Source organism: Haematobia irritans, chromosome 4 (assembly GCF_050003625.1).
Source record: "Haematobia irritans isolate KBUSLIRL chromosome 4, ASM5000362v1, whole genome shotgun sequence".
Classification (NCBI taxonomy): Eukaryota; Metazoa; Arthropoda; class Insecta; order Diptera; family Muscidae; genus Haematobia; species Haematobia irritans.
Window position 1 is genome coordinate 112090443 of NC_134400.1, and position 12682 is coordinate 112103124.

General features: G+C 31.3%; 1 protein-coding gene across 1 annotated transcript; it reads right to left on the minus strand.

Annotated features, from left to right (window-relative positions):
- Positions 1-8906: 8906 nt before the first annotated feature.
- On the minus strand, positions 8907-10146 carry LOC142234396 (uncharacterized). Its single transcript, XM_075305523.1, has 2 exons — positions 10072-10146; positions 8907-9998 (listed from the first exon to the last, which is right to left on the minus strand). The coding sequence occupies exons 1-2, from the start codon at positions 10072-10074 to the stop codon at positions 9090-9092; spliced, it is 912 nt and encodes a 303-aa protein (XP_075161638.1). The 5' UTR covers positions 10075-10146; the 3' UTR covers positions 8907-9089.
- Positions 10147-12682: the final 2536 nt, after the last annotated feature.

Below are 12682 nucleotides of genomic sequence, written 5' to 3' on the forward strand. Positions count from 1 at the left end.
GTGACGATCCGTTTGTAAAAAAGCGCAACGTAACGCCATTTGTCGAAATCGGGCGATACATATATATGGGAGATATATCTAAATTTGATCCGATGTCTTCAAAATTCAATAGCTTGTCCCCATAAAACTCCCTGTACCAAATTTCATCAAAATCGGTTAATAATTGCGACCGGAATCCTGTGAACAACAAATACATGGACAGATGGATGGACACCAAGCGATAGATCGACTCAGGAGGTGATTCTGAGTCGATCGGTGTATATTTTATGGGGTCTAAAATCAATATTTCTGGTAAGCACATTTTTTTATACCTTGACCACTATGTGGTTTAGGGTATAAAAAATTCGTAGTTAAAATAACGCTAAATTTAACTTATTTTTATTATTTGTAGTCTTAAACATTTTATGTTCAATGACAGTACACATTAGTTTAATATGAACTAAAGCAAAAAATTGTTCGTAGGTTTCCTAAAAAAAGTAAGAATGAACTACGGTTTGGTTAAAATGGTCATGGTTTGGCGTCGATGATTTCCTTCTTTACTTGTAGTTCATTTTCTCTTTTATGAGAAGGTATAATTTCGTGAGCTATAGTTAAAGAGTACACCAAGGTATTAAATTTTCCTGGTGTTAACAACGCTTTTTAGTCCATTCTTGCTATAAAACAGTTTACTTTTTTCTGAGTAGATTTAAATATTTAATTAAAGCAACAACCTCTGTAGATAAAAAACAAGTATATACGGTATTAAGTTCGGCCGGGCCGAATTTTAAACACCCACCACCATGAATCAAAAAATATAATTGTTTCATTATTAAATTCTACTTCGGGTGGATTTGATGACAGATACTCTTCCAAGCGAACATATATACCAACATGGAAGTCGGGAGACTTAACACATGTGAGCTATACAAAAACATGGACCGATCCACACCATATTCGCTACACCTATTTAGAGACCAAAAATACCTCTACATTTTAAATCGGATAATAATTGCGGTGTCTCGAAGTCAAAAAAGTCAAATCGGGTCCACACATAAGAAAACCGAATATCGGGCCATGTTTTGATATACCCCCCATATAAACCGTCCTCCCGATTTGGATTCTTGGGCTTATAAAAACTGTAGTTTTTATCCAATTTGCCTGAAATTGGAAATCTAGAGGTATTTTACGACCATCAAAAAGTGTACCGAAAAGGGTGCCTATCGGTCCATGGTTTGGTATAGCCCCCATATGGACCGATTTCCCGATTTTGCTTCGTGGGCGTCTAGAAAGTGTATTTATAGAAAGTGAAAGTGATGGTATAGAAGGCGCACTGATCATGAAAATTGCTTGAAACTGAATGCAAAATTTTCAGATTTTACTTCTCGTAATAATTTAAATAATTGGGATGAAAATCTACAGATTTTAGATTTCAAATCAAGGCGTCATTTCATCATTTTCTTGCACACTTACAAGAAATGTTTATGATTCCTCTAAAACTCAAACAAAAAATTGTTCTTATAAAGTCAGAATCTGATCTAGTCTTCATAGGTAAAATCTTTACATTTATCTGTGGGTAGCGTATTGGTTGAACTGATCTGCTTGGGAATATATCTGTCATCAAACCCCCTGAAATTTTCAAAGGAAACTAGTATATTTGATTCATGGTGGTGGGTATTTAAGATTCGGCCCTGCCGAACTTACTGCTGTATATCCTTGTTTTATTTTATGTCTTTAAATACAGCTTCAAACTAAGTGTTATTAACACCCAGAAAAAAGGGGGCTCTAATGCCAACTGAACTTTATTTTAGTTCATGAAGATTAGTTGATTTTTGTTAAATTTTGCACAATATGAGTAAATGCTCCTTATTTGAATAATTTTTTGCTAACTTTAATGACGTGAACTAAAAATAAGAAAAACAAGCCGTTAGTTCGGCCAGGCCGAAGCTTATGTACCCTCCATCATGGATTGCGTAGAAACTTCATCTAAACACTGCCATCCACAATCGAATTACTTAAGTTGCGATAACGATTGCCGATTACAAGGTATCTTAAAACCTCCTTCTAAATTGTATGTAAGTCCATACGTGGTATATATTAAATCAAAAAAGATCAATCCAATACGTATATAATTCAGTTTGACAAATTAGACATAAAATTTTGACAAAATTTTCTACAGAAATAAAATTTTAACAAAATTTTCTATAGAAATAAATTTTTCACAAAATTTTCTATAGAAATAAAAATTTTGACAAAATTCTTTATAGAAAGAAAATTTTTACAAAAATTTCTACAGAAATAAAATTTTAACAAAACTTTCTATAGAAATAAACTTTTGACAAAATTTTCTATACAAATAAAATCTTGGTAGATTATTTTTGGATCGAGTGGCAACCATAATTATGAACCGAATAAAATTTGAACAAAATTTTCTATAGAAATAAAATTTTGACAAAATTTTCTATAGAAATAAAATTTTGACAATGATGAAAATTTTATTATGAACCGAATAAAATTTTAACAAAATTTTCTCTAGAAATAAAATTTTGACAAAATTTTCTATAGAAATAAAATTTTGGTAGATTATTTTTGGCTCTAGTGGCAACCATGATTATGAACCGATATGGACCAATTTTTGTGTGATTGGACCAATTTTGGTATGGTTGTTAGCGACCATATACTAACACCACGTGCCTAATTTGAACCGGATCGGATGAATTTTGCTCCTCCAAGAGGCTCCGGAGGTCAAATCTGGAGAATGTTTTATATGGGGGCTATATATAATTATGGACCGATATGGACCAATTCTGGCACGGTTGTTAAAGATCATATACTAACACCATGTTCCAAATTACAACCGGATTGGATGAAATTTGCTTCTCTTGGAGACTTCGCAAGCCAAATCTGGGGATCTGTTTATATGGGGGCTATATATAATTATGAACCGATGTGGACCAATTTTTGCATGGTTGTTAGAGACCATATACCAACACCATATACCAAATTTCAGCCGGATCGGATGAAATTTGCTTCTCTTTTAGGCTCCGCAAACCAAATCTGGGGATCGGTTTATATGGGGGCTATGTATAATTATGGACCGATGTGGACCAATTTTTGCATGGTTGTTAGGGACCATATACCAACACCATATACCAAATTTCAGCCGGATCGGATGAAATATGGTTCTGTTAGAGGTTCCACAAGCCAAATCTGAGGGTTCCTTTATATGTTATATGTTAACAGGGCTGTGGAGTCGAGCCAATTGTGCTCGACTCCGACTCCGACTCCAGCATTTTTCATCAGCTCGACTCCGACTCGGACTCCGGAGTCGACTCCGGGTAATATAACTAAATCTCATTTTAATACCACTAATTTGTAGTTCTATTGTGGGGGTACCGTAAGTGGACGATATAAAGTATCGTGTTTATTTATGTGTGCCAAAAAAGATCTTAATTTCACATTAGATGCCAATTGAATTCTATATTTCAAATTTATGGCAATGTTTAAAAAATAAAATATTGATATAAATACCCATCATAATATGAGAATATACCAACTGTATATGTATTTGTGGACCAAAATTATTGATACTATTCCAAATCCTTTAAATTTGTTGCGAGCAATATAAAGGTTTATATTTCCATATGCATGAATTTGAATCTGAATCGATTTAGACAAAATTGTATATACTTCTACAAAATCTATGTACTTAAAATTTAAATCTAACGTTATGGGACGTAACTCAATTTTAACGAAAAATAAAAATGCACGGAAAGTCTAAAGTCGGGCGGGCCGATTATAATATACTCTGCATAACTTTGTATTTAGATCTACATTTTGATAAAATCTCAAATCAGACTTCTATAAAACTCGGGCAATATTTGGGAAATATTTATAATTGTTTAGACAATTTCGCAAAAATGCATTTATGATTCATTCATTGAAAAATTTGAAAATTTGAGTCATTTCTACAAGTTTTCTAGTTAGCAGCAATTTTTCCAAAATTGTATGCTCACTGAATACAATTTTGGAAAAATTTTTGTCTAGTAAATAAAATTTTGCAAAATTTTATATAGAAATAAAATTTTGGAAAATTTTCTACAGTAACAAAATTTTGACTAAATTTTCTATAGAAATAAAATTTTGGCAAAATTTTCTATAGAAATCAAATTTTGACCTAATATATAGAAATACAATTTTGAATAAAATTTTTGTAGACATAAAATTTGGCAAAATTTTTTATAGAAAAAAAAGTTTTAAAAAATTATCAATAGAAATACAATTTAAAAAAAAATTGTGTAGCAAACAAAATTTTGCAAAATTTTCTATAGAAATAAAATTTTGTAAAATATTCTATATAAACAACATTTTGACTAAATTTTCTTTAGAAATAAAATTTTGACTAAATTTTATATAGAAAAAATATTTCTATATTAATAAAATTTTGAATAAATTTTTTATAGCAGTGAGTATCAGTGAGCATCAGTAAGAAAAAAAAATGAGAAAATTTGCTATAGAAATAAAATTTGACAATTTTTTCTTATAGAAATAAAATTTTGAAAAAATTATCAATAAAAATACAATTTTAGAAAAATTTTTGTGTAGTAAAGAAACAAAATTTTGACAAAATTTCAATAAAATTTTGACCAAATTTTCTAATAAAAAAATCTATTACTATAAAATTTTGGCAAAATTTTCTATAGAAATACAATTTTGACTTAAATTTTTATAGAAATAAAATTATCAATAGAAATAAAATTTAAAAAAAAAAAAATTTTGTGTAACAAACAAAATTTTGCAACATTTTCTATAGAAATAAAATTTTGCAAAATATTCTATAGAAACAACATTTTGACTCAATTTTCTATAGAAATAAAATTTTGACTAAATTTTCTATAGAAAAAAATATTTCTATAGTAATATAATTTTGAATAAAATTTTTATAGAATTAAAATTTTGACAAAATTTGCTATAGAAATAAAATTTTGACAAAACTTTTATAGAAATAACATTTTGACAAAATTTTCTATAAAAACAACTTTGAAAAAATTTTCTGCCAATATTCCACATATGTATATTGCCTTAAAATAAAATAAAAATAATATCGATTGTTCGAAACATTTCAAATAAACTGATATGGGCATTAAAATGGATCGATCCAGCCCATCTGCTAGTCAAACATTCTAGGAAACATAAAAAGATAGCCGTAATTGGAAGTTGATTTTCATTTACAATCATGCTGTACATTGATCGAATGAATAACGCAATGGAAACTAATTTGCGTAAAAACTTGCTTAGTTACAAAAATGTGAAGTGTTTTAAAAAATTTGGTTTAGCCGGAGTCGGAGTCGAGCAAAATTTTTACGACTCCGACTCCAGCAAAATCTTCAGACTCCGACTCCAAGACTCCGACTCCGACTCCGACTCCGGCTCCACAGCCCTGTATGTTAATAGTTAATATATGTTATAAGTTAATATACCCCCATCCTATGATGGAGGGTATAAAAAGTTGAATACAAATATAGTGCACAATTTTACTAAAAAATAAAATAGTTCATATTTTCCTAAAATGGCAGAAGTTTGTTTAAGTTGAGTTCATAAGTCTCTCAAATAAGTAAATTTTACTAAAATTGTACCTGTCTCGAACTTAGTACAGCGCTAAAGACATTTTAACAATTTTTAAATCCAATTTTTTCTTTCTAAAACAACAAAAAAATTAATTATTTTTAAAAAATTTTCTTCAATTTGACAAAAAGTATTAACTTATTTGTAACATTTTGCAATTAGAAAACTATTTTAGTTAAAATTTTCTAAAATAAACCTACATTTTCTTCCATGGTAGGGTCAATTTTTTTGGGTGAATGGTATTTATCCGCAAGTGCTCGTCTCTGTATGTACTAGACATTTGAACGTAACTCAATTTAGCTACAAGTCACCAAGTAAACCAGGAAATGCCATATTTTCATAAAACATGTTCACGGTTCGATAAAGTTTCCCAAGGCTACTTACACTTGATTGTGTTTGTGTTTCAATGTAAGGTTGCGTTTCCTTCAAACCAACATAATTTTGTTCAAGAACAGAGCACATTTCTTGGGATCGCCCCCGGAATTACCAAAGTCATTATTGTTTTACCTTTAGATTCAGTTTCACAGTTCCCCATTTTCTGTGTCGTTCACTTCACTTTTCGACTTTTCATCCTTTGGGAAACACACTTAGATTGTGCGATACTCTCCTGGTTGTATTTGTGAAAAGCCTCTAATATGTACATGTAAGTGGCGACTGTATTTTGGGCATTGTATGTATGTGCGTATGTGAGACCAAAAAAGGTCACTAGGCTAGCCGGTTTTATGTTCATTTAATTAAGTCTATCTTTCTCGGCCAAGCAAAAGATTTGGTGAATTGGCTTTGTCCTCATATAAGAGTATGTGCGTACATATAAAAACTTATTGGATTTACTTAAGTGAGACATCAATGGAACTCATAAAGGAGGCCAATACATGAAAGGAAACGAATGTATTGGCCATTGGACATAATGGAGAAGAAAATGCGACTTGGAAAGCTTAAGGGAAAGTAGTAATTGCTAAATTGGCTTGGATAGTATTTGTAATGAGCAGGTACACAACAAAATGTTTGGAAAATGGGATTCGCAAACACAGATAACATTTTTTCTGATTCAATTACAACATAATTGATCTACAAAATTTTTAATTGGGAGTAGCTCAACCCTGCTCGTTTTGCTGTACCTTCTTGATTTTTGTTATACCTTCCACCATAGGATGGTCTTTTGATTCAAACAAAATTCTTTTTTTTATCAATATAATAACATTTTAGATGAGGGCAATTTTATTTTTCTTAGAACTATGTTCACTGAGCCAACGTGGTTACAGGTGAAAATGTTACATGGTCGCCGCAAAAATAGCTCCTATCATATTATTTTGCTCTTAGAATATGATCATGACAAACATGTTTCTTCTCTGCGTGTGGGCGCATCTCAAGATCTTGTTGTTGGATGGGAGAGATCACCAATTATATTTGTCCGGAACAGACTCCCAGCAAAAACTAGGTAACCACATCTCATTACAATTGACATTACCAGGAGTAAAGCTGTCATTACACGTTGCATTACATTGCGGCGAGATATAATGACTAACTTGTAATGACAATAATAAATACTTCTCGGTAATTTTCGAATTGTTATTCTCAAATTTTTAGGCAGTTGTAGTTAATATAATTATTCACATAATCGAGCACTTACATAAAAAATCAAAAAGAATATGTAATGTAACAGTAATTCTGAAGATTTTTCCGTTAAGAATTTTTTATCACAAATATTTCATAATAATTGTGTTTAATGACATTATCATATTATGTTTTAAATAAATGCTTTCTTATACCTCATTCACATTACACTTCCTAAATGCGTTTAAACTAAATTTCAAATGCAATTTGCCTTATAAAAAGGAGACTTAAATCCACTTTTAGTAGATTTCGAACCTTATGTGAATTGGCTATTGGATATATTGTATCGTAATTCACGAATCCAACTACCTTAAACAACCTACATTTATTTCTATTTTAAAGTGGGTACTATGTTCAGTTTTCGAGTTGAAAACCACTTTATTTTCGCGATTACTTTTCTTTATATAATCAAAATTAAAAATTAAAATAAACATATTCCTGTAAAGTCTCGCTGAAATCTATAGGAAAAAGAAACTGCGCGTCAAGTGAGTTAATTTTTCTGATTCATATTGAACTGTTTTAATATAGTAACCGCGAAAATTTCAACGCGAAAACAGAACATAGTACCTACCTTTAAGTGTGAAATTAATTTGAGTGTAATCTTATTTAGATTGTTTATTAGAATTTTTGTTTATTTATACAATATTCGTTTCTATTCAAGTAGTTCTCCTATTACAGCACCACTCGCCATATTTTGATCCATTGTAATCGGCGATAGAAATCAATATTTTCGAGATTTGGTTGCCTGAGACAATAAGTGGCTATTTTGCAAGCTCTGGTGTATCTACGAATAAGTCATTACATATTAGGTGATTATATGCTTTAAATGCATTACTTATTTTATGGCCGATAGTATGCCTGTGAAGAAGTACTTCCCTCCTACGACATGTGTATGTAAATGTAATCCGAAGCGATGCCAATTAATAAGTGGTTATTAATTTTTAAATAGGCTTACCTACAAGATTACCGGGTAATGAGAGTTTTTGCTGGGCTGTTTATTTCAAAAAGTATTTTTTATGCAGCGATTATATTTTTTTCGTTGAAAAAATTTGAACAGAATCTATTACATTTTCTTTAATCATATAATAATATTTTTCACAGCTAAATAAAATGTTTTTGTTGCACAGAAGTTGGTAGTTCAGTGTCTTGAGGCCAAAGTTTAGTCCGATTTACGTGAATGTTTGTAGAAAGAGTAGAATGGAAATTCTAGCTATATATGACAAAATCAAAATCATTTCAGATTTAGATATATATTTTCGTTCGTTTTAGACTTATACGCCATAGTTTTATTAGAATTCACCTGGGTGCCAATTTTGTATCACAAAATGTGGGTTTGTAATCATTCATCAACAATCAGTGATGTTTTTTTAGCCAACAAAGTTTCTAATATTAATATTATCTTGTATTAAGCTCATAGCTGGAGTTAAACAAAACCTGATTTTTCCAGGAAGTCGTTAGATTTTCACTAGAAATATCCTCATGTTGTGCTGTTATGAAAAGAGCTAAGTTTTTCTACTTCTATGAACAACCAATAACCGGAGCTTATGGTATGTGTAGTATTACAATGAATACTCGAACTGATTTTAACATCCTATAGAAATATGTCCATAGACACCAGGCAACCGTGAAAATTAGCACTTTAATTAACCACTCATAATTGCATCATATTTGCAACACAAACTGACAACAAGTTTTACAATTTTTTCAGCTTCCAATTAACACTTCATTTTTAATTATTAGCATATATGTATGTAAGTAAATGCAAGCCAATATATTTGTGTTTCCACATGCCTTAAATTAAATTTTAAATTCATAAAAAAAAATGTTAACATAAAATAAACAAAACAAAATGTATAAACAATTGCAGAAGCCGCCTAGTAACGTCTCTTGACGAAACGATAACGATAACCATCTTCAGCTAATGCAGCTGATTCGCCATTGTTGGGATGCTCATTTTCAACACTGTCATCTGAGGCAGGGGCCAAATATTCTGGACTTGGTGGTATGTTCTCCATAATGGGTTCAGGTTGAATTGAAAACAATTCTGTTGGAACTTCACTGGGTGCTTTGTAATGGTAACCATCTTCAGCCAGAACGGCTGTATCCTCTTGGGGTTCAGCTGATTCGATTATCTCAGAATTGTCATCTTCCTGAGGTACTAAAGTGGTTGTTTCATTTGGCTCACTTAGGACCTCTTCGCTAACCTTTGGTTTTGAACTTGATTCAGTTTCCTGAGGAGGAAGATATTCTTTAATGGGTCCTGGAGTTTCTTTGGCTTTGACTTCTTGAGTCTCTTTCTGTAGATGAGGTGGCAAATATTCATTGGAAGGTTGTGGAACTTCAGTTGGAATTTCTGTTATCATGGCTGCTTGATTCTCTTCATGAGCAGGCAGAGTTGTTTCCTCTGTTAAATCATTGCTCAGTGGTGGCAGATATTCGTTAGATGGTTGATGAGACTCAAAAGGAGGCAAATAATTCAATTTCAAATGGGAAACATCTCGACGATTCCTTACAACCACTTTACGCACCGTTTTATATTCATAGCCATTTTCACCCAAAATTGCAGTCTCTTCAATGGGCTGGGAAGTAGTTTCCGGTATCTGTTCTTCGGTCGTTATGACTTCAGCGCTTCCAGTTTTCATGGAGAGTTCTTCATGATTTGTGATCTCTGGTGGCAAATACGATTTTTCAGGGCCATTCAAATTTTCTGCAATATCTCTTCGAATCAAATGGGGCGAAGCATTGGCCAAAACCATGTAGCTTACAGCAAGGATAAATAGTTTCTAAAATAAAATACACAATTATTAAAATGTTTTGGTTTTTTCTATATTACTTTCTTATCGTAGTTTAAATTACCATATTGTCTTTACTCTGTTATGGTCTGATGCTGAATAATCATTTTCTGTAATGGCAAATTTGTATTTATACAAGAGAAACAATTAACACCATCGCAAAAAGTTACAAAACTTCAGACTACAAAATATTCTTCAACATTTAAGGGAATGTTCAATAAAAATAAAAACAAAAGCGAGAAAAATCAACAAAAATTAAAAGTATCCAATACATCTTCAACTAGCGCCGGTTCGAACGAACTCTGTGCTTAAGCCATCGAACATGTTCCAAAGTATTTAAGCTGGCCCAATGACTTGTCAAAACAAAAACAAAATACTTAGAGCATGAACAAATTCAAGCTCCCTCTTCTATCAAGCCATGAAATGGTGTGGTCAGTTAATGTTGTCACACTTAATTATCAGACCATAAAAACAATAAGAAAACCAAAAATTAAATGGATTCGAATCTTATGTACCCTACTTCATAGATTGCGAGTTATTCTCTTGAAATCAATAGTTTCCCAATTGCATTACTCGTGTTGATATGAGTGCCATAGAGGGGAAAGAATTTAAAATTATTCCAGTTTGTACACTCAAAGAAAAGTATACAATGGAATAAAGTGTAGATTTAGTTTACAAATGTTCAATCAAAACATATGCCAATATGACACAAATTAAAGAGAATTTATTAAATACTAGTTGAACCCAGCCCGCTTCGATGCGCCTTCCTGATTTATTAAAACTGAGAGACTGTTTGTTAAAAAATATCTTATTTTTAAGGAACAATCATATCCTTTAAACAATATTTCAAGGGATAAGATAATAAAAAATTCCATAGGATTTTAAGTTATTTTATGAAGTTATCAAAGCAAAAAATTAACCGGAGAACTCTTTTAAAGTATAGGACCTGGGAAGTCCCTTTACTGGCATATAAAATTAATGGTGTGAAATTAAAGTTGTTTTAGTCAAGACACAAACCACTTTACATATTTTTGAAATTATAAATTTTTGTTGCGAATTTAAGACTTTTTGGCAAGAAATAAAATATATATGCTTCTTTACACATTTTTTGAACGCAAATGCGTGTATTCTTAACATAATTTTGAGCAAAAAGTTATTTTGAGAAAATATGGAAAGAGGGATTTTACATTCATTAAACTTTTTCGGACATTTGCACACTGTTAGAAAAATATGTTTTTCGTATGTTCCGATATAAACAAAATGTGTTTCGGGCACAATTTTTAAACACAATATATTTAAGTGCCAACATGTAATGTTCCTAAACTAACACTAAATGTTTGGGACACATATGTTAATATGGTGTAATATATTATGTTTGGGGCATGAATGTTTCATAAAAATAATATGTGTGAATGTAAACATATATAAATTTACAAATTTCGAGTAAACATATATATGTTTACAATTTCTGTGAAACAGTTGTATGTTGTATCCGAAAACTGCTTTATGATAAGGCCAAAAATTTGATATGCTTAAGTCTAAATATTATATAATTTGAATATTAGAATGAGTATTCGGAGTAAAGAGAATAGACATTCGGAACCAAGAGCATAGAGATTTAAAAAAAAACAGCATGTGTTTTCACCTTGAGAGAAGAATTTTATGTATGTGTGGACAAGTGTTTTGTTTATCATTTTGGCATTATGGACACACATTTTGAATTGAATCACAGCAAAAGGTACCAAGAACTAAAAATTTCGTGGAAGTGAAAATTATGTTAGGGAATGAGCACAATTTTCTTTGGGGAAAATTCTTCCAAGCATATAATATTTTTGGGCTCAAAATGCTTCCAAACATATAATATGTTCACATAAAACAAACATATTAATGTTTCGGCAGTATCCAATAATATATGTGCTTCTTGCAAAATATGTTTGGAACATATGTTAGAGAAGCGATTTTTTTTGAGGGAGCAAGGAAAGTAAAAAAGTAAAAGTGGGTATAGCGCATTAGCTCGGAGATGGGAGAACTCCCCCGTAAAGAGGGCAGAGGCGTAGGTCATCTAGTTAATGAGATAAAGGGTAGAGGGCAAATTCATGTAAATTCTAATAACTATAAAACCTTTCTGTTGCACAGTTTTTAAAAAACATTAATTGATTCTATTAGCTTTAAAGACGAAGAAAACTATATGGAATCTCCATGAGTGTAGCTGGGCGTTAATATTTAGGTCAATTTTGTGAGTCGATTTTCGGGCATTTCTAGGAAGAGTTAAAATGCAAAAGTGGGTATAGCACATTAGCCCCAAGCTGGAAGAATCCTCTCCCCCAAACGGCAGAGGCGTAGGTCACCTTGTTGGGGCTTGGAGCTATAACCACTTTTGCCTTCTAACTCTTCCTAGAAATGCCGGAAAATCTACCCACAAAATTGACATATCTTTCCTTGCCCGAAAAAGTCTAATGAATGTAAAATCCCTTTTTCCATATTTTCTGAATGGCATCTATATTACTCAAAATAACTTTTTACTCAAAATTATGTAAAGAGTACACGCATTTGCGTTCAAAAAGTTTGTAATGAAGCAAAATATATTTTATTTCTTTCCAAAAAGTCTTAAAATCGCAACATTAAAATTTTCAAAATATTGAAGTGGTTTGTGTCTTCGCTAAAACAACTTTAGA